This window comes from Spermophilus citellus (assembly GCF_964194105.1).
Source record: "Spermophilus citellus genome assembly, chromosome: 1".
NCBI classification, from domain to species: Eukaryota; Metazoa; Chordata; class Mammalia; order Rodentia; family Sciuridae; genus Spermophilus; species Spermophilus citellus.
In genome coordinates, this window is record NC_138182.1 from 275,810,069 (window position 1) to 275,832,413 (window position 22,345).

The 22,345-nt window shown below is 43.9% G+C and overlaps 1 protein-coding gene across 1 annotated transcript in view; it reads left to right on the forward strand.

Annotated features, from left to right (window-relative positions):
• ANKH (ANKH inorganic pyrophosphate transport regulator) overlaps nucleotides 1–22,345 on the forward strand; it is a 132,925-nt gene that overhangs the window by 64,806 nt on the left and 45,774 nt on the right. The window contains exon 2 of the mRNA XM_081288506.1: nucleotides 14,417–14,633. Coding sequence (XP_081144632.1) covers nucleotides 14,417–14,633 — 217 coding nt within the window. The remainder of the gene's footprint in view (nucleotides 1–14,416; nucleotides 14,634–22,345) is intronic.

The window sequence follows — 22,345 nt, forward strand, 5'->3', positions numbered from 1 at the left end:
TCGAGGGTTGTCAGCTGTCTGACATTACAGAGTGCTTTAATGACGTCGTTGTATGCATGTCATCGTGTCCCAGTGCTTTTGTTTAGATAGATTTCTGAAGGGATTACCGGATCAGGGAGTCGCTACACTTTAATACCTCTTGACATGTTCTTTTTCCTCAAAAGTCACAGCAGTTTACACACCTGCCAATAATACAAATTTGCTGTCACACCTAATCTCAGCTAGCACCAGGTTCTATCGGTTGTTTAATTTTTTACGGGGGCTAGCAGTCTCCTCTGCTGTTGAGGTGGGGCCTCCTTTCCCAGGTCCCTGCCTCACCGCTGTCCCACGAGCTGCCTTCTCCACCGCTCACCATCCTGTAAGACCAGCCCCCTCTGCCCCCACTGGACTGCATGTCTTTCTTGGCTTTTCTCTTGTATGAAGTTAAAAATCATTTGGCCTAGGTCCCGAAGAAAATCTACATTGTTGGAATTCTGACTGAAACTCCATTAGATTTACAGGTGAATTCAGAACGATCCCTTGACATATTCAGGACATTGTCTGCTCCTCAGGAAATACAGTTTGGTGCTTCTCCATTTATTTGGATCTTGTTTTATGTATTCCAACAAAATGTTATTATTTTTTTTTACCATTTAAAAATACTGGTTGAATTATTCCAGAGAAATTTAGGGTTTTGTCTCTTGTAATGGGAAAGAGGCTGCTTATTTAGTCTGATGTTGTTCTAATCAGTTTATTGGTCTAATGAAACATAGAATGTGTGTCCATCTGAGATGGAGAAAGGCTTCTAGTTTTTTGTTTGTTTTTGTTTTTTTTTTTTTGCTTGACACTGATCGCTTTTAAATAGTAAACTTACAGTAAGGAGTTTTACTGGAGGATCAAGAATGCTCTTCTCCCAACACACGTTTATATTAATGTTTTCCTAAATGATGCTTTAAAATAGTCTCAATTTCAGGGCTATGGATATAGTTCCGTTGGTAGAGTGCTTGCCTCTCATGCACAAATCCCTGGGTTCAATCCCCAGCACCACCAAAAAAAAAAAATATAGTCTCAATTTCAACTGGGAAGATCTAGAGCTCATACATTAGTGTGCTTCACTTTGGACTCTCTGAAAAGAAACCTCACAGCACTCACAAAGGCATCAGTAACTCTTTTGGCAGTGGGTAGTTTCTTGGGAATTTCACTGTTCTTGGAAGCTTCAGATATTGAAAAGATGGACAGAAACTAAGGAAAAATCAAACCCAGCATGCGTGGAAGATTCAGCACTGGGTTGGGGCCACTGCAGGAGCTCTGGGGATGGCCACACACCTTCTCTAGTCAGGTAGTGCTGGGCCTCTGGCCTGCATCTTGGGAACAACTTCATCATCATGCACCATATGGAGGCAGTAGAGGCTTGGCTGGGGCTGTACAACTTTGGCAGGGTCTTTTCCAGGTACCTACTTTCTCCTTTAAGTGAGAATTAGAAGGCAGAGAAGAGGAACATAAAGTTGAGTTCTTTTTCTCTTCTTTGGAGACCAACCTGGAAGCTTCAGTCCAATGAGCTTTATTGAGCTGCTGGTCCTGTTAATTCTCGATGACCTGGCTTCTGTCACTAGATCCTGTGCCTTTTTGTCCTGCACTGTTCCCTCCCCCGTCTCCCCCTGGTGTTGGAGGGGGCGGGACTCCAGACTGACAGGCTCATTGGTCCTGACTTGGGCAAGGCCTGGAGTCTCTGAGCCTTCTTTTCCTTGTCTACAGCTTGGGAATTTTCAGTTCCTGCCCTGTTGTTGTACTGTTTAGACGAAACCAGTGAGAACGTGCGTGCAATCATGTTTAGTCTTGTAGCACTGCGAGGTAAGAAGGTGTCATTCTTCCTGGGGTCCCGGAGTGCTCCCGGGAGGGGTCACGGCTCTCCACCAGCAGGTTTACCCTCTGATGTAGCAGCATCCTTCCAGGTGGGCTGAGCGGACAAGGTTGGAAGGCGTGTCCTTCCCTGGTTCCCTTTATCCCCTCACCCACGTAAGTGCAAGGGCTAAAGCACGAGGGCTTTGTACCATTTTAGGCTACTGAGTTTCAAAGATACAAGTTCTCAATTGTAGGGAATTTGCGTTGACAGTATGACGCTCCGCAGGTCCGTTTGCTACCTCACACACTATGTGTATGGACTAGTAACTGGTAATCGTGTGTTCATTTGCCTGTCTCTAGATATGTGCAAAGGACTTAATTAATCTACATTGTTATTGAGCTTATTACGTTATCATATCAGGGTTTTCTCCATGAAAAATGTGAAGCATAAACCATGGCTATTGCTTTACAGACAACATACATTTAGGCTAGGCAACTCTCAAATCTCAGCTGCAGCTAATGAGGCTGTTGGATGCTTCGCTGCTCAGTCTGCGCATGACCGTGTCCTTCATCCTTTCCTGTAATGTGCTTAATTCAGCAAGATAATTTTACTTTGCCTTGAATTCCATAAATCAGTCATTTAAACCAATAACAGCAGAGGAGGTGGGGAGGCAGAAACACAGGGGTGTGAGGGGATGACAGGCCCACTGCAGAGAGAACTGCAGCAGCTTCCACACAGTTAAATGCTATCTGGAGCTCACTGGGACTCCATCCAGCATGGGCCTCTCTGTGTATGCAGGTGCGTGTGCATAGAAGAGACAGGACCCTTACTTTGCAATGTTCTATTCCTAACAGACGAGGCTTAGTAGGGCTCATCATGGGATGGATGGACAAGCTTGTTCAATGATCGCTTGCAGCTTTCTCTTACTCATCTCCTGAAAACAATCATGTCAAAAGCCCCAGATCCTCGGAATTCATTCACAAAACTTGGTGTGTGCCAGTGTATTAAATTCCAACAGTGAGTTTAAATGGACCCCCGTGCAGAAGTAAATGAATCCTGTAGCTGAGAAGCAAATAAAAACATTAAACATTAAAGATGGGCCTGGTGGCACATCCCTATAAAACCAGCAACTTGGGAGGCTGAGGCAAGAGGATCTTAAGTTCAAGGCCAGCCTCAGCAACAGAGTAAGACCCTTAGCAACTTAGTGAACCATCTCAAAATAAAAAAAATTAAGAGGTCAGGGTATGAAGCTTCAGTGATAAAGCACCCCTGGACTTTTAAATCCCCAGTACCAAAAACAAACAAACAAACAAAAAACACTGAACAAGTTAAAGCCATTAGGATGATAGGATGATGCATTAACCCTTGTAGCAAGGAGCCCATAGCATTATGGTCCACATCTCTACCTGGCCTCTGTAGAGAGCTCTTAGCATTCCCCCCACACTGCTGATGGCTGGCCAGGGCTGAGCTCGGCTGGTTACCCTGCACAGGGCTGTATTCACGGGTTCTGAGTTCTCTTGAGCTGCATAGTACTTACTGATTGCAGAACATCACTGACCTAGTTTCTTTTGTTCTTTTTCCTGTGACTCAGATACATGATGTCTTCAGCCACACTTGGCTCATCCTTCACAGTTACACTGTCATATTGTCACATAGTACTGTTTTTAAAAAATAATCTTTACTTTAGGATCTTTGGGATTATTTTTTAATAAAAACTGTCTTTCTCCAAAAGTTCTCTGCAATGTGATAGCTAGACATCTCTGTTTAAAGTATGGGTGTGAGGCAGAGTTCGGTAGCACCTGCAGTATTAATCAAAGTGAAAGGAGTATTTGGTCTTCATATAGCAGAATAGAAAGCTCTCTGGAGTCTGCTCTCAGCTTCATGTCCACCTGGGCAAGTGACCTGGCTCCAGATCATCACCAGCAAGCCAAGAAATAATAATAGCTCCCTAACAGAGTCATCAGGAGAAGAGAAGCTCTTAGAATGGTATCTGCTCAGTCTCAGGGAGTGTGAGCGAGCATCATCTTTACTGGGCTCATTGAATTTCATGGGGTCCAAATGCAAATGGGTGCGCCCTTTTTCTTCACCTGGTACACATGCATTTATAAAAATCAATGGAAGGCTACAGATAACACCTCAATGTTGCAATTAAGTCAGAAAAAGGAGTAGAGATTCTGAGCTGCTCAGAGATCCCTAGCCAAGGTCAAGGTTATAGAGTAATCAAGGAAAAAAATCTGTCACCAAGTAGGGAAAGTATAAGTATGGAGAATGATAGACTCGGGGCTGGGGTTGTGGCTCAGCGGTAGAGCACTCACCTAGCACATGTGAGGCCCTGGGTTCGATCGATCCTCAGCACCACATAAAAATAAGTAAATAAAATAAAGGCATTGTGTCCACCAAAAAATATATATATTTATATATATATATAAAAAGAATGATAGACTCCCAAGATCATAGTTAATCTTTATTCCAGGCTGTTTTTATAGAGTTGTTGTTAACTATAAAAACATTTAAACTCAGTTCTGAAGTGAATTGGCATAATCTTGAAATATCAACCAAGAAATATCATTCGGGGACCATGTATCTTAATAAAAATTTAAAAAAAAATTAGCAGGGTATGTAGGAATTTCAGTAACAGTAAAGATGTGAGCTCAAGGTGAAAAATAAGTAAGTTTTTAAATGGCACAGAAGTGTTTGGTCTTTAAAAGGACACTAGAATTATCATAGTAATATCCCTTCTTTGTTAAGCCTTCCACCATCTCCAATTAAATTGAATTTGGTCAGGCTGAATAGGCTCATGTTTATATGAACTTGAATTTGGGGAGGATACTGTGACACCAAAATATACCCTTTAATGGAGAGAAGCAGAGGGCATCCTGTTTTGTACCCAGCCACATTGAAGAGACCAGCAGGAGAAAGCTGAGTTAGCCATACTTCATCAGATCCTGTTCAATAGTTTGTCTCTATCCTTTGAAGAAATTCTTCTTTGGGTTTGGGAAGTGACAGAAAACACCAGTGTCATATTTTGGCAGGGTCATCTTGGGGTTTTCAGGAAGCACTGAATTGGACAGCACCTGCCCAGGGCAGTAGCTTTACGCCCCCCTCTGTGGCCCCTCCAACCACAGCCCGGTGTGTGGGTGTCAGGTTGGTGCTGGAGCTCCAGCTAAACAGAGCAAGGCTGTCTCGTTTGGAGCAGTATAGATCCTTGTGAAAATAAAACATAGCTGGAAAACTACCGGGAAGACAAATGATCTAATTTAACCCAAACCACTTTTTAAAATACAGACCAACAGAACAATAACAGTGGAAAATTACAGGAACCCAACTCTGGAGAAGATTGCAGTCCAAAATGGCTGACTCCCCACGTCCTGGGAAGAAGCTGTTTCTACAGGTGGCTGCAGTTAGATGTGGGCTTCCGGATTTCCCACACTTCCACAAATGTAAATGCTCTGATGACCATGGGTGAGAGGAAGATTCTTAAACTGTATTTACCTGCTCCAGTGGTCGCTTTACTTCATGCCATAACAGGTGTAACAGACAGATGGAAGCTGTGGACGGGGCAGTCATCTTTTATCAAAGGGATTAGAGGACAGTGTGGGCTATTTCCTGGCAGAACAAAATGATTGCTTCCAGGATGAGGCCAGCAAAGGAAATAGTCATCTTACTGAAAATCGTGAAAGGGAACTTTTAGTGTTTCCTATGATAACCTCTTGGTATTTAGGAACCATACCAATTTCCAGCTGGATACCTTGTTGTAGAAGAATGTGAAAAGCATTTCCATATGAGCCACATGATCATTTCCTCACATGACCATGAATGTCAGATACAGGATCAGGCCCCAAGTCCTTGGCATCTCCTCAGTGGCACAGCCATCCTGCTTGGTGGCCCTCACACATACCCATCTTTTCAGGATTTGGAGATCACCACCCTGGTATCAGTCAGTGGTCCAACCAGACCTCTGCTCTTGTTTATTTAGTCATCTGTGCTGGGGATGAAACTCGGGGCCTCACATGTGCCAGGTGAGTGGTCTACCCCTGAGCCACACCCACCCCACACTCAACCCTGGGTCGGGTGCTCTTGGATTTCCAGGGTCCCATCAGAAAAGATTGTCTTGTCCTTTGAATCTAAACCAGATTTTTCTTCTTATAGTAGTTAACTTCTGCTACAAAGTTAGACTCTATAAAGAATGATTTGTCCTGTATCCCAACTGATGTCTAAAGAAAGGGGGAGAAATGGAGTCGTAAAATATCTTTACTTAAGCTTTACATTTAGGAGACTAACAGTGTGACCCTGGGTTGCATTCCATTTTTGTTTGTGTCTGCCATTAAGCAGCCTACTGGGTACCCAGCTAGAAACAGCAGGGGAAGCCCCTGTCTTTCTATTGAGAAATTTCCAGAATTACAGGCACATGTACAGTGCTACTGCTATCACTTTGCATATTCTAAGTACATAGATTCTACCAAAAATCATTTGTTTGTTTTTTGAAAACTAAACCTCCAGTTTAGTTTTCTGTTTATGGATAATCCAATGTAAGTTATGGAGCAGGGAACATGTGCATTGGTTCATGTATTGAGTTCGAATCTTCATCCTGCTAAACAGATGCAGGAAAACTGGTGGCAAATCAACCCAGTCCCTGCCTCAAGGAATTAGCAACCTGGAAAGTGGACAGATGACCACAACTCACCCTGGTGCACATGGCAATGGGATCCAAGGTCTGGAGTTGAGATTAGTTTTCTTTTTGAGATTTTGAGATGGAAGAGATGTACGCAGTGAAACCTTGACAGGAAAGAGCCACCAACTCGGAAAGATCCAACAGGAGAGGGAGATGAAAGGTCAGTGGGACGTATGTGCTGAGCCCCAGATGGGTAGCCTACACCCGCCTGGACAGACGGCCTCTCCACCATAACAGGAAGAGTTTGGGATAGATAGGTTTTGTTGAGGTTGTTGGTGGTGGTTTCTTTTGTTCTAGTAGAAAGAATAATAAGAAACTGAGTCTACCTGATGAATTCCTTATTGCAGATGGTATAAAAGCTGAGGCTATCTGCTCTGAGGGAATGGCATGACCTAGGGACACTGAGAGAAGGGAGTGGGGACGACCAGGGGCCAACCAAGCAGCCATCTGCTCCACCGAGTCTGAGGCCGGGTGTGTGTAGTGGCATTGTGCCATGTAGTCACGCCAGCAGCTCTCAAAGCCCAAGTCTGCAAGGCGAGAGTGGAATGGGGGGAAATCAAACAAATCCCAGGTGAAAGATTCCCAGGTCCGCTGACGGTGAGTGTGGGTGTTGGAGAGGTGTGTTTAAGTGCTGACCATGAAATGTAGGCCAGAGTAATAGGGAAGGGATGACAGGAGGACCCAAGAGAGAAGGTGGAGGAGTCAAGAGTGTGACAAGTTTAATGAACTTTACATCAAGGAGGTGGCAGAAGATTGCAGCCAGAGGGTTAAATTTTCATCGAAATTTGAGTGGTGGAACAACTCTAATCAAAGAAGTCAACAGTGTCACATAAGAGTGGTAGCTAAAGCATAGCAGAGCAGGACATGGGTCTGGAATCATTAGGCTATCAGCTGGGTTGACTGTCAGCTTTTGAAACTCTCCCTACAGAGTGGAGGCACAAAGGCGCTTATGAGCTGAGTGGCAGAATGCCCAATGAAGGTCAGGGGGACCCTACAGGACTTGCTTTCTCTATGTGAAGTTCTAGAGAGCATCTCCATGATAGTTGGAATTAGATGGGAATAAGGCTGGGGGGCGGGGTGAGTCTCTAAGAAGCAGGGAGTTTATGAAAGAGTGGAGAAGGAATGATTGGAAGCCCATACAGGGAACTAGAACTGTTCATCCCTAGAGAACAGGAGTCCAATGCAGCTGCGAGGCCCTTTCCCTCACCCTCTCCCCTCCTTTTGCTCAGCCCTGGTGGAGCTCTTCAGACCCCTTCAGGAATTTCATCTGGTGGGTGGAGCAAAGGCTGTGCAGGGCCACTCTTGGGAGAAGGTAGAAACTTGATGAGCATGACCGAGGCAGACCTCAAGGATCCCTCCCAGGTCTTATAACCACAATTGAAACCCCAGGGAGAACCCAAGGCTGTGGTCCAGTTTAGCATGCTCCTTTGTTATTGTGGCCATGGTGACCGCTCATTGGCTCAAATTTTGTACCAAGTTCAGAAAAATTACCGGTCTACACATCAGCACCTCACAGTCTTCCCATGTGCACCAGACCTGCTCTGGGAGGAGCCTCCACCTGGCCCTGGCCCCAGAAGTACAACAACCTTCTTTCCCACTTGAAGAGATGTTTGCACTGACATTGGCCTAAAATGACTGGCAGGAGCTGGTGACTTGTCCCAAAGAATCTCAGTCTGTACTATAAAGATTTCGCTAGTCTCCAGATTCCAAATTTAAAATGTCAGGAACTCTTTCCTGTTCTAGACAACTCATACCAGGGAGATCAGTTCATACCTGTGGGATTTGGTAGCCATTTCCCTGAAGGTTGGAGCTTTTACTTTTTAATATCCTGTGGTTTTGCAATCTTACTGTGGGGGAAAAGATCAGGCAACAGAACATGGAGGACCTGGCAGATAAGATATGAAGGAATATGTGACCCCCTCGGAGCTTCCTAGAGGCACCTGTGTTTTACAGTCAAACATTCCCCGATCCTGCACACCCAGGGCTTAGGGGTCTGAAGTGTCAGGAAGGGCCCAGGATGTACCTTCTGGGATCAGAACCCGGCCGTTTCATATTTAGGATTTTAGAGTACTGGTAGATCTGGCCCTAATCTGGAGTCACATGTCTTTACTTTGTAAAAGCCCAAGGACATTTAGGAACTTGCCCTGAAACAGCAAGTGAACTTCTGTGTTTATGAATGTCTTGGGCTGCAACTCTGCCTCAAGGGCTCATTCATTCCAAAGGCATCCCAGACCCTTTTGAGCTCAATTTCAAGACCATGGCTAGTCCTGGCTACCAGCCACAGCGCCTGTTCTTCCTAATCTGGCTAGAGATGCCGCTGTGCTGGGGTGGCCCTTGACCACCAATGACAGCCCGTCACACCGCTTCACACAGAAGTCTTATGCATGCTTGACATTCCCAGAGAGCATCAGGGCTGCGTCTTAGGTTGTTTCTCTCCCTCTCTGTATCCTTTTCAGATGATTTCACTTAGTTCTCTGGCTTTAAATACCATCTGTATTACACCCTGTGCTCCAAACCCACAGAGCCAGCTCTCCTACTTGACTTCTCTATTTGAATTCTAATGAGCATCTCAAAGGTAGAATCAGCCTCCCAGCGGCACCCTGGCCTTTTCTCACCCCCCCCCCACGCCCATCTCCCCTTCTCAGTAAGGAGCTGCACCACTGGCCCTGTAACTCAAGCTAAAAAAATTCAACATGCACCCATGATCTTTCCCTGGTCCTCGTGCCCACCACACAGCCCATCTCCACATCTGATTACTTTCCAAACCTCTCCCATGAGTCTACTTCTCTCATCTCTGCTCCACCTACCCAAGTCTCCTCCTCCCCTGGCCTAAAGTCCTACAGAGCTCTCAACTGCCACCTCTTCCCTTGCCTCTCCAGACCACTCTTGTCACTGCAGCTGGCAAGTGCCTCTATCCTGCTTCTGCCCACAGCCTTTTATGAATCCTCACAAGACCCATTTCTCACCTGACCTGGAATGATCTCAACATCATCTGCTTTTCCAAACTCACCTTCTCCCCCCTCACTTCTCTCTCTGGCCTCTTTCTGTTCCTCCAACACCAAACCTCCTGCAGGTCTCTGCTCTCCTCCAGCCCCTCACCCTACTGGCTCATTCTTGGTCTTTGGATCTCAGCTTGAATATCACCTCTATAGAGGGGTAGCCCTATCTATGTTAGTAAGCTCACCAAGGAATATCCAGCTCATTAGCATATTTCTTTTGGTTTTCCAGAACACATCACAGTAAATGATTACACTGCTTGTATGCATGTTATTGTATTCTTTCAAATATTTATGGATCATATATCATGTGATGTCCTGTCATATGATAGGTCTGGGATATTGTGAGAACACAGCTCTCTGCTCCCTGGAGCTAACATTCAGGTAGAGGAGATGGACACCAAGACAAATAACAGATAAACACATGATAAGTCAGTCAGTGAACAGGCTGTGAAGAAAGGCAGAGCGAGTAACAGAGACAAAAGATGCAGACAGTAGGTACCTGTAGGGCAGGTAGGACCCGATGACTGTGAGAAACCATCTCAATAAATGGGTGGTGGATGGTTGACTTGGAAAGTGGTTTTGAAGAAACATGAACTGTTTTAAGGATATTAATTTTGATCTTATCTCACATCCTAAGTTCACTGAAATTAAAAGTTAGATGTGCAAGGCCAGGCACAGTGGTGCACGCCTGTTATCCCTGAAACTCAGGAGGCTTCGGCAGGAAGATTGAAAGGTTGAGGCCCTCAGCAAATCAGCAAGACCTCGTCTCAAAATTGAGGGGAGGGGGCATCGGGATGGGACAGAGATGGACATCATTACCCTGGGTACATGTGTGACTGCACTTACGGTGCAACACTACGTCATGTACAACCAGAAAAATGAAAAGTTCTGCGGCAGTTGTATACGATGAATCAAAATGCATCCTGCTGTCACATATACCTAATTAGAATAAATTAATCAATTAAAAATAAATAAATAAATAATGTTCTCTTTTGGGGTGGGGCTCAGTGGCCAGGTGCCCCTGAGTTTAATACCAAAAAAATAATAAGAAGTGAAGGGTGCAAATGAAGCCATAAACTAGAGTGAAACTATTTTAGATATGGATGGATAAGAACAACAAAGGCTAAAAATATGGAAACTTACTTTATAAAGTGATGGGAGACTCCATATTATTATCCCTGGTATCAAAATAAAATCACGACATTATAGGTGAACAAATTGGGGGAAATGCTTGCTTTATAAGTGGGAATTTAAAAGGGCTAATAACATTAATGTATTACTTGTCCTCAATTCTGAAAATTTTTTCTTGCATTTTAATATTTCTTGAAATCAGAAGCAGTTTTTCAAATTATGTACACATTTAATGTGATCATAAAAAACATTAAATCAATGGTATATCTTCTGAGCAATACCATCTCATAATAAAAGGTGATTTTTTTTTAAAGTTTAAAAAATTAGTATGAACGTTTACATTCTTGGTAGATAACAGCCAATTCATTTGTTTATTCAGTAGATCAATTGGAGGGCTTACCAAGACCTTCACTTAGAGTGATGAAGAAAATAGACAAAAGTCCTTGCTTTCAGATGTCTTGTCTAGGCCAGTCACTGCTTGGTGCCTACACCACCTGCCTATATCCCATTTAAGATCAGCAGGGTTATTTCAGGGAGAGGAAGTTCCTTGACCACTCAGCAGTTAAGCGATGGAAGCAGATTCCAGCTCAAGCCTGCATGCCTCTGAACCCTGTGCTCTTTCCTCAAATTGCCATAATTGTTGAGCTAAATGAAACTTTCTCACTTGGCTTACAGACTGAGCTATCATTACCTGTGTCCCCCCTCCTCTCCCCACCCTTCAGCCCTAGGTTTAGGACTTAAATCAAGGAACTGTTGGTAGAAATAGAAAGCATTGTAACAGAGGCCCCAGCCAGGGCTGATTTTTTTTTTTTTTTTTTAAAGCAAAACATGAAGTTTTGCCAAGAAGACACATAAACAATCTAGTCCTACATTATTTAGGAGCACTACTAGGTGCGATTGAAACTTGTGTTGAATAATATATATTGTTTAAATTTTAACATACATTTGAGAGGTAAAAACAAGTAAACAATCCACAATCACAGATTTGGGGAAAGATGGGAAAGAAAAAGACACAACTAGACAGAGTTCTCCAGTCTGTGAGACAAGTAATTAGAAGTTGTCCTAAATAGAGTTCTCCAAAAGCAAAATCGGTATGTGTGGCCTCTTGTGCATTGTGATTTAATGAGCAAGTGCTTTGAGGGGGATGAGAAGCCATCAGAATGGGAAGCTGGAGAGAAGTTAAGCAAAGATTAGTCTCCACTGGAGACCACTTCCCATGTCGCATGGGAACGCCAGGTTGTGAACCCAACCAGAGTGGCTTCCATGGAGGCAGGGAGCTCATCTTGTAAACCCTGTGACATTCCCTTCCTGCTGTCAGGGGATCCAGTGGGGATCAGGTGTGTTTAACCCACACAAAGGGGCTGGGGTACTTCTTCCTGAGAAGGAAGCATCTGTGAACCACAACTCCCAGCAGCTGGTGATGGGTGCACCACCCGGTATTGGGTATCTGGGCAGGGTGTCAATAGCATCCACTACCAAGTCCAAAAGGAATTAATTTGGTAGATGATCAAGCGATAAGTGTTGACACATAGCAGGAGCCCTCTGAGTAGATGTGCCTGTTGAACACAGAATTTATTGTCAGGGAATTTCTTGCTTTTATGTTGCTCTAGGGTGTTAAGAGATTTAATCAACTGTGATAGAAGGGAAAATTTGTTTCTAAGAGAGGCATCACAGCAGGGGTGCTCTGCAGAGGCTAAAAAGGTGCTCATGAAAGTTTTTAGGCTATTACTAGAAAAGGAGAAAAAGAATTAGAGACGTAATTGGAAACAATTATCAGGAACTAGCTTATGTAATGCCAGCTTAATCGAGAGGATGGCAATGACTTCCTACTGCTAGTGTACATTTTTGCTCTAGTCTTTTCCAAAACCATTTTTACATTTTGGTATTTTCCTGTGACTATCTATTTTTCCCTAATAAGCTTTGCAAAGACCGTTCAGCTCCGTAAGTGTTCATGGTATCAGTCAGCCGTGTCTCCTGGGAAAGTGAATGGAACACAGCACAGGCAGAGACTGAGCCCTTGAGTTTTGCTGGCTCACTCCACCTGTGCTTGTGCTCAGTGTCTGCTGGAGTATACTGAATGAAGACCAAAACCTAGATCAGCCTTTGACGTTGAGGAATGCTTTCAGAGTACATGAAATACCTCCTTTTATAGATCCTGAGTACCACCCCCCCACACACACCACACATGCATTTTAGTATCTCTGCAATCTGGATGCATCTTACAGTTGGGAGCCTTTTTTCTTTCTTGGTGGTATACAAATTAGTTACGTACCTTATGATTTTTAGTGTCTTAGAATCAATGAAACACAATAGATTGCGTTTATTTTTAATATAGTATGATTCTTAAATATTATGTGCATTTGAAGATTTGTTCTTGAATTCTTTGTTGTATTCAGCCATCACTCCTTCAAGGTCCCATTGGCTCACTTAGTGTTGTGCAAATAAACTTTAGCAAGTAAGTATAGCAAGACAGCATTTGTACTGTCCTATAACAGTACGTTCATAGGGGAAATTATGAACTGCTATCTACTTAATACAAATAGGAAGCAGACAGGAAAAAAATGCATTTCTTTCATTTCTTCTACTTTGAGTTTATATAGGCAGAGACTGAATATGGGATTTATGAATGTCCTTGTGTCTTCTCTGGAAGAATGAAAATGGTGGGCAAAGACTTTAGCATATCATTGATGATAGACATATATCATCCTATTTGTTAAAATCCACAGAATGTACAATACTGTGAGTGAGGCCTGATGTAAACTATGAACTTTGAGTGATAATGATGTGTCAAGGGTTCATCAATTGTAAAAACACAGCACTTGGGTGTGGGATAGTAAAAGTGGGGGAGGCTATCTGGGGTTAGAAGGGAAATGGGAACTCTATAATTTCCACCCAGTTTTACCATGAATATAAAACTTCTCTTAAAAATAAAGTCTGTTTTAAAAAATACGTACCTGACTGGAAGCTAACTTTTCTGCTCGGTTGCATGGTCCTAAGGGCAGAGGTGATGTTCTAGAGGGGTTTTAGGCATAAAGTTCGGTCCACCTGGACTCCTGTTCCCAACATCATCCGCGTTATCTATTTATCTGCTAGGTGGGTGGGTTAGTTTCCAAAGGGTATCTGGACCATAAAGTGGTTAGAACATTCAATGACTGCATCTTCCCGAGTGCTCATCGTATTTCATCTAAAAGGGGTTCTTTCTATACTTATTTGTCTGCACAGAGCCCAGAAATGCATTTCAAGTTAAAGCACAGCAAGAACCAGATGATTCCATATAATGATTTTTTTCATAGCATAGAGCATATTCTGCTAGGAAGGCCACTTTCACAGCATGTAAGTTTACTCAAGCGCACTCGAACATGCACACGCATGCCTTCTTTAAGAAAAAGTCATTACCTGCCCCACACAAACAGGTTGGTTCACTTCCAGAATGCCTGTTGCTGTTATTTACATTCAGCTTACCAATAAAATTTAACATGTTATGGTTTTTTTTAATTAGTTTTTTACCAAAATTTTATAGAATTATTTTCTAATTTAACAAAATACTTACTGTTTTTTTTTTCCTATTTCTTTAACCCCAATAAACAGGTATCTCCCCCACAAAAAGATTCTCAAACTGAAGCCAATCTGGATGAAAATGAAGACCAATAACCTTTATCAAATTACAGTGAGATTTACCCTAGAAGCTGCTTAGCGTTTCTATAGGAACACGATCTACGGAGTGTTGTTTTGGAGTGTGGTTCCCCAGAGATGAGACTCCATTTCTAATTTTTTTTTTTTTCACCTTCTCAGGCCTTGAACCGGGGTATTGCTGCCGTCAAGGAAGATGCTGTTGAAATGCTGGCCAGCTATGGGCTGGCCTACTCCCTGATGAAGTTCTTCACGGGCCCCATGAGTGACTTTAAAAACGTGGGCCTGGTGTTTGTGAACAGCAAGCGAGACAGGACCAAAGCCGTCCTGTGTATGGTGGTGGCCGGCGCCGTGGCCGCCGTCTTTCACACCCTGATCGGTAAGGCTCTGACCGAGACAGGCACCCAGCCTTGGTCATTTCTCACTCCTCTTCCTGGATTTAAATATATATACTGAAATGAATGATTTCTTCAGCAATTATCAAATATTTCTCTTGAAATTCTCAGGGGGTGAAAAGATAAGAGTCTGTATTTCCAGCTCAAGAAAATAACTTTTTTTTTTCCCCCTAGAAAGCTATAGTTTTGTGTCCCTGACTCTCAAAGTCAGAGATGAAGATGTCATCAATAGGTGATTGTACCTAGTAAGGTGCACAAAATCCCTGGGCTTTTGTTAGAGATGTGTGTGTGTGTAATCGTACCAACTTAATCTTGAACGTAAAAGTGGAATGTTGTTATTCAATATTAATACTTATCAGTAGTGACAACAAATGACAGATAATCAGTTCATCTTAGGACTCTTTTATGCTGTTTTATTCAAAGATGAGACTAAAGCCTAACATTCTTTCCATGAAATAAGAAAATTGGATCATACTTAACAGTTTCACCAAGACAGGGAAAAACTCATCCCTTCAGGATGGGGGTTCTCATTCCATTGCCTTCTTGGTCATAGAACCCCAAGATTGTGATTTCAGCCTTGCTTCCTGGGCATGGCATCTGTTGAAGCTAGTCACATAAACTGGTTTCATAAACCCATTGAGTACCTTTAAAATGTAGCTGGTCGTATGAGAAGCATGGATTTGGATGGTGAATAGGGAGGCTGGGAGGTTAACCCAGACTACTTACAGTGTATTTGCAGGAGCTAATGTTTGCTCACTTAATTGTGAATCTCAAAGTAAATAGGGTAAGCCATTTGTGGTTTTCCTTTTTAATATGGCATAGAATTCTATTCCAAGGGCAATGTGGAGGAAAGTGAGTCTGCTGTTGGGCCCCTTACCTAGCCAGCATTGATACTGATCTGGGCTCAGAGCCTCCGGTGTGGGTAGGTGGGGTACGTCTCCTTTCTTTTCTCAGTTTTTGCCCTAACTGCTAACCATGAGTATTTGAAGAAAATTTCTGTGCTAAATTTGATCTGGGCCATTTTCAAAGATGGTGTATGTATTGAGAAAACTCCATACATTTTTAAAATAAGGGGCTTATCTAAATAAGTAATTTAGTTCCCATTTTACTTCCATCTCTAAATAAACCCATCCATTCCCTATTTTAGGTTTGGTTGAATGAGTCTTTGGGAGAAATAGCAAATTACTAGCTGTCAATAACTGGGGAAGAAAAAAGCTGAGCATACTGTGTTATTGAAACCGGTTGAGGAAATTGTAGTCATTGAAATAAAAGTCAACATCACTTTCCAACTCGAATCTAAGTTTTTCACTTTTAAAGTTGAATCGTAAAGTACTAAATTTAAACCAAAAGGGTTCTACATTCCAGTTAAATTTAATAATCATTTTTATCACATTTTATTTTTTTACAGATAAAACTTTTATTCCTTGCATCAAACAGACGATTTCTTGAGTTATGAAAAAGTACATATCAGTTTCTTTTCAACTCCTACAGCTTAAATTTTAAGGAGCTTCTCTCTCCTAATTCACCAGCCTCATTTCAGTTTTCCAACCAATTATTCAGTTGCTCTTGTTTTCCTATCTTTGCTCATCTTCCTCCTGCTTCCTTTTTTAATGGTCTGTAAGATCTGGCCCATTCTTTGTTTTCCATAGGCAAGACCACAGATCCCTGATGGGACATTGCTCTTTCTCCATCCCCCACCTTTTTCTTTTACCATTCCCTTTATCAGTGAAGTGTCAGTTTCTACTTTATGTGCCACCTACTGTAAGACACTTAGTCCCATTTTTACTTCTTAGTACTACTGTAAACAGCTGCTTACATTTCTTCTTGACAGTCAGCTCTTATGACGGGGGAATATTGACCTAGATAAAACAAAAACACATGTACTCCAAACATGTGTGGCTTGAGAAGCATCATCTCAGGCTGTCTTCCTAGTCCCCTTTGCCTGGATTCATAGTGAAACGAGCATTTGTTCTCTGCATGAACAGTCCCTGAATGGGACCTGCAGTTAGCAAAAAGTCACATGTTACAGATTCATCATGCTGGATTCACAGAGTGGAAATATGCATTGGAAAGATCTAGCTTTAAACTTAATTTTTCTATTTTTCTATTTTTTTAAGACAAGACTAGTCTGATTGTCTTAGACACTTCTTGAGAAGCTATTTTCCTGTCTCTTTAATGACTTTATCTCCTTTTCTAAAGTTCTTCTAATCTGTCAGTGGCACATATGTATGGACACTTAAGGGAATAAAGAGGGGGGAGGTTCTCTTGGGGCTGGGGCTCAAGGATTTGAGCACAATCCTTTCTAATTTTTTCCTTATCTTTGATGCAAAATGGAGTCATGAATTTGACCCTGTACTCAAAATTAATGTTTTGCTACATCCACATGAAATTCCCAGTGATCACCCTTCCTGTGTATTTCACGTCGGTTTCTGTCTAGAGTCAAACTTGGTTCAGATTTGGTTCAAGATGATTTTTGGTGATTTGCATTTTTTTCAGTTTAATCTTCTTTCTTTTTTGTTTTGCTTTTTTACTTTACCCCTTTTTTTCACCCTTTAAGGTAATAGTTACTTTCCCCAGCATAATGCCTCCTGACTTTTGATGAATATTTCTCTTCTTAGATGTTCTCAAACTGGTAAATTCACCCATTTCTCCATATGATGCTGTTAAATATCAACTGAGCCATTTTAACTACAAAGATTACATCATTAGTATTGCTAGAGCTCATCAGCAGACTCTGAACGTTGGGGGTTGTATTTCAGAAATTACCCACCCCTGAGTATAGAAGAGTAAGAGAAGGGATTGCCCTTTGTTTTAGTTACTTTTACAGTGATCCAGTCCTCCGCTGTCCTATACAGTGGCTCAACAACACATAGTTGTGCATATCATTCCAGAGCCTATTGATCAAAAGTTGGGACTAGAAGTGAAATGGGAACAAAAGATATGGTGGCCAGACACACCCTTTCCCCGAGTAGATGTGGCTGGTGGGATGTGGGTGTGATTTCTGAACACTGACAAATGCCGTCTTCACCCAGTGAGAACTTTGAGAAAAGGCAGAAGTAAATGAAAGCCAAGGTCTGGGAGTTAAAATGCTCTCCTGGACCTGAGAGAGCAGGGTAACTCGGGAGTGGGAAAACAGAGGGAGCTCTGGTGAGAAAATGATGGGAAGGCAGGCAGTAGCCAGGCGCTCATGACCCAGAGGGAAGTAACACAGGAGAGAGTGCAGGGCCGTTTGCTCAGGCAGGAGACAGTAACCAGGTAAAGGAGACGTGGAAACTGAGACTAAGAAAGGCTCTGCTGACTCCATGGAAAGCCAAAGGAGGGGCAGAGGGAGGTGCAGTGTAGAGAGGAAGCCCATCAGGAGGGTATTATGGTGCAACTGTGGGCTTTGTTTCTTTGGTTTTTTGATTGTTTGTTTGTTTAACATTTTTTTAGTTGGAGATGGACACATTACCCTTATTTTATTTATTTATATGTGGTGCTGAGGATTGAACCCAGGGCCTCGCACATGTTAGGCAAGCGCTCTACCACTGAGCCACAACCCAGCCCTCAGTATCTTCTTAAGTGCATCTTTATAACTTCATGGTTTCTTTGAAGAAAGAATTAGAATATCTATAATTCTGCTCATCTCCATGGCTGTGGACTAGTGCCTTGGTTAGGTTCTCTGTGATCTCTCTCAAGGACTGTTTGTTCCTGTGATTCTTCCAGGCATCTGAAAAATCCTCGTTCCAAGTGTGATCTTCTCTAGCTTAGATTTTCCCCAGCCTGGATGAACGTGAGCACTTAGTACCCCGGTATTTACTAATAATCTACCCACCCCTGGGGGATCTTCTTCACTTAGAAGCAATTTCTAATGTGACCATCCCTAGCAGATGTAGCTCCTCCCTTTCACAGAGAAGTCCTCTGTGTTCATCAGCTAATGGGTCACGGAAGAACAAGTGAAGGTTAGGTCAAAGGGCACTAAAAGCTTCTCTGTAGTGTCATCCATTATTAACTGTGTTTGCCCCAATAGAGGAAAGGACCTTTGCCGGGCCCTATTCATTACATTTATTACATTTGCTGTAGTTAAGGAATTCTTTTTCGTTGTGTTTCATTTTTTTTTTTTCTGATTACTTTTCTTTCTGGACCCCACAGATAAGCATAGCCCTCTCCCATCTTGGAGGCATTGGCACAGATTCCGCCGGCCACACAGCTGTCCCCAGGAATGCCTGGAGAGCTTACGAGGGAAGAGGGCTGCACTCGGCAGCACCTCCCACCACAGGGTGTGCTGTGGGACAAAGAGCAGACACTGAGGCTGTGCTGAGTTTGACAGACCTGAAGTCTCGGAGAGTCACTAGCCCCAAAGCTCTTGTCCATTCTGTGCACACCCATAGCCTGGCTCTGGCCACCAGATAGCAGGGGCCTCGGGAGTGTTTCTTGCCTGTTGGGCGACTCCAGTTAGTGTTCATGGATCATCCATGAGACTCCATTTATAACAACTGCAGAGCACAGGGTTTGCCACCAACGCACTGTGATTCAGGGCACTGGTCACAGTGCAGGTGATAGATACCCTCTTTCTCACTCTGGTGGGTCTATGGAAGAGGAGCTGGATGAACAATCATTTTACCTGTAAGGAAATTACTATTTCCTGACCGCCTCAGTCACAGAGCTATAGGAACCAGGGCTGTGGATTTCAGACTTCGTTACACTTCTTTATTCTCAACAGTGACCTCTCAGGCCTTGCCCACGTTCTGAAGCAGCCTGGGCAGTCGGCAGGACTCTGGCAGCCACACACGTAGGTTCCCACACAGAGCAGTGGAAGTCATCGCCATCCTGGCTCCGTCTGCCAGTCTTCTCTTTTTGAACTTTTTCCTTGTTCGTGTGTTATAAACAAGTCCTGTAAAGGCCAAATGGGTTCAGTTTGACAGAATTAAAAAACAGGTGCTAGGGATGACCAGTTTCAGTAGAAGATCACAATTTGTTATTATCTTAAAGACCTTCCCCATACTCAAAGGCTATAAGCACAGGTGTTTATTTTTGCTCACCAGACCATGGGTAGGCTGGGTGGTTCTTTTGGGCTTGGCTGGGCTGCTGCCTTTGTGGTCAGCTGAGGATCAGGAGGTGGCTGAGCTGATCTTGTGGGGGGCCTTCTGGGTGTGGTCAGCTGGTTGCAAGCTGGCCCAGGTGACCTCTGCTGGACAGCTGAGCTTTCTTCCACACAGTGTCTTGTGGTCCAGTGGCACAGCCTGGACTTTTGGAGATGCCATGTCTGGACCCTAAGCAGGGAATAGAGGCTCACAAGGCGTCTTGAAGCCAAGAAGCAGGCAGCACTCCATCACCCCCAGTGCATACCACCCACCTGAGCACAGGGCAGGCCAGCCCAGGTCCAGGGTGGGGACATAAATTCCAGCTTTTGACAGGAGTTGAAAAATCACAAAGGTGGAGATATAGGAGAAGAAAAGAATTGGGGACATTTTTATAGTCAGTCCTTTAGGGGATGGTGGATTTGTACATTCATTCAATTAACATTTATCAAACACCTACTATGTGTTTGATAAAAACTGAGCTAAATCCTGGGTATTCAGGCATGAATAAGACATGTTCTCTAGAGAGAAGCAGTTATCAATGATAGAATATGATCCCGCTCTATCAAGTCTTAATACTAATGAGGTAGGATTTTTGTTCTTGTGGTAAAATTCCACATTCACTTTACTTATATCAGGCATGAGTTTATAGTATCACTCCCAGGCCTGGATCACGTTTGCGTCTCCCATCCCCAGGTTTTCCTGGCACAGATTCTAGTTGAGTTCCATGTCAACGTCCCACGTAGGAAATCATCACCTTCACAGCTGGGCTAGTCAGCCCAGTACCTGATATTACGAGTCATTCAACATGTATTCGCAAAGTGATTTAAATATGGCTATTACCCATATAAATACACTCACTTTGGAAATGATACTTTAGAAACCTGGGGGTGAAGTTGCCTATTCCCATGAACAGCCTCGGTGGGTCCGCAAACAGTACTGGTGAGACTTTTAAGCATTTACAACTTGGGAAATTTGAGTTTGAAGGAGGGCGGTCAATCCTGTATGTTGGAAATGCACATATTATCCTGTTTCTGCAATGAGGGGGAGGACTTTCTCAGTCCCTTTGGGAAAATACATGTAGATAGACCCTTGTCACCAGTGTTCATATTTTGTGGTTTACAAAAGTGCTAGTAACCACTGGATGAGCCAGTTTGGAAACCACTGCTTCCAGAAAGGGCTGTCATCCTGGTTGGCTGAGGTCAGAAGAGCTGTAGACTTGAAGGGCCCTTCTGTCTCTCCTTGTTTGGGCAGGGTCGAAGCCATCTCCCTATAAACAGGTCAAGTCACCGTCCTCTTGGGGTTACAGCATCGTAAAACCTGCTTACCTGTGTTCAGAACCCTCATTTAATTTTGTTTTATAACTTTCTGCCCTTCGTGAGGAACACACAAGTCGTTTCAGGACACGGCAGGGCAGCCATGGAAGTTGAAGGTCACTCAGTTTTGCTAAGGCAGCTGGCCTGGTAATTATGGAGTCCACGCAGAGCACTGCAAGCAGATCACCCCAGCCAACTGCTCTCACTGGAAATAGCTGGAAATAGCCAGGGGCTAGCACTGGAAGGAGGGATTGCAGGGGAAGAAGAGACATGAAAACAGGTGCTGGGATTTTACACTCACAGCTCCCAGGGTGGAAACAGCCAAAGCAGGGGACCATGGGGCTGGGGCAAGGCTGAGAAGAAGTCTTCTACTGTAAAAAGGAGGATAAGCTTCTGTCTTTGGCCTCCAGATTTCTCCCATGTAACTGAAAGAGACCAAAATGGAAAGAAGCAAAAGCAACCTGGAGCCCATACGTCCCACCGTGCCGGAACCTGGGGTGGGGAGAAGCCTGCCTGCAGGCCCTGGGCTGAGAAGAGGGAGGGAAGGGCTCACATGCCTCCCAGAAGCAGAAAGCCCACTGGCTCCCCCCAAGGAGAAAGGGTGGGGAACCCTGTGGTCCTCCAATCCCCAGTCCCCTGTGTCCTTCTTGCAGATATGCTGCATAAAGGTATCGTTCTCGTGTTTTAGTCAAATACCCAAGGAAGTAGCTGCATTTACAGGGAGGGCAGAGGCTCACTTCTGTCGGTCACTAGTCCTGGGCAGCACCGGCAAACCCCAGGCCCTGTTCTCCACTGAAGCCCACTGGTCCCTCTTCCCTGACCAACACCCAAGGACCTAACATGGAAATCATTCTCCCTCCCTGCGTCAGAGTGCTGTCTTCATTTGTCAGGCCTGCTGGAACAAACACACCAACTGGGAGACTTAGACAACAGACATTTACTGTCTCAGAGTCCTGGAGACTGGAAGTCCCAGGATCAAGGTGTCGGCAGGGCCGTCTCCTCCTCAGGACTGTGAAGGAGACTCTGTCCCATGCCTCTCCCCTCACTTCTGGGGGGTTGCTGGCAGTCTTCAGCATGTAAGGACGTCACCCCAGCTCTGCCTTCATCCTGGTGTGGTTCCCCCAGGTGCATCCAGATTTCCCCTTTGTATAAGGACACCATCGCGTTGGATTGGGAGGCCACGCCACTCCAGTGTGATCTCATCTAATTCCACCCTCTCGTTACATAAGGTCACATTCTGAGGTCTAGGGGTGAGGACTTAGGCATCTGAATTTTGAGGAGACTTGGCTGAACCCACAACATTGCCGTTCTTGGTCTCAG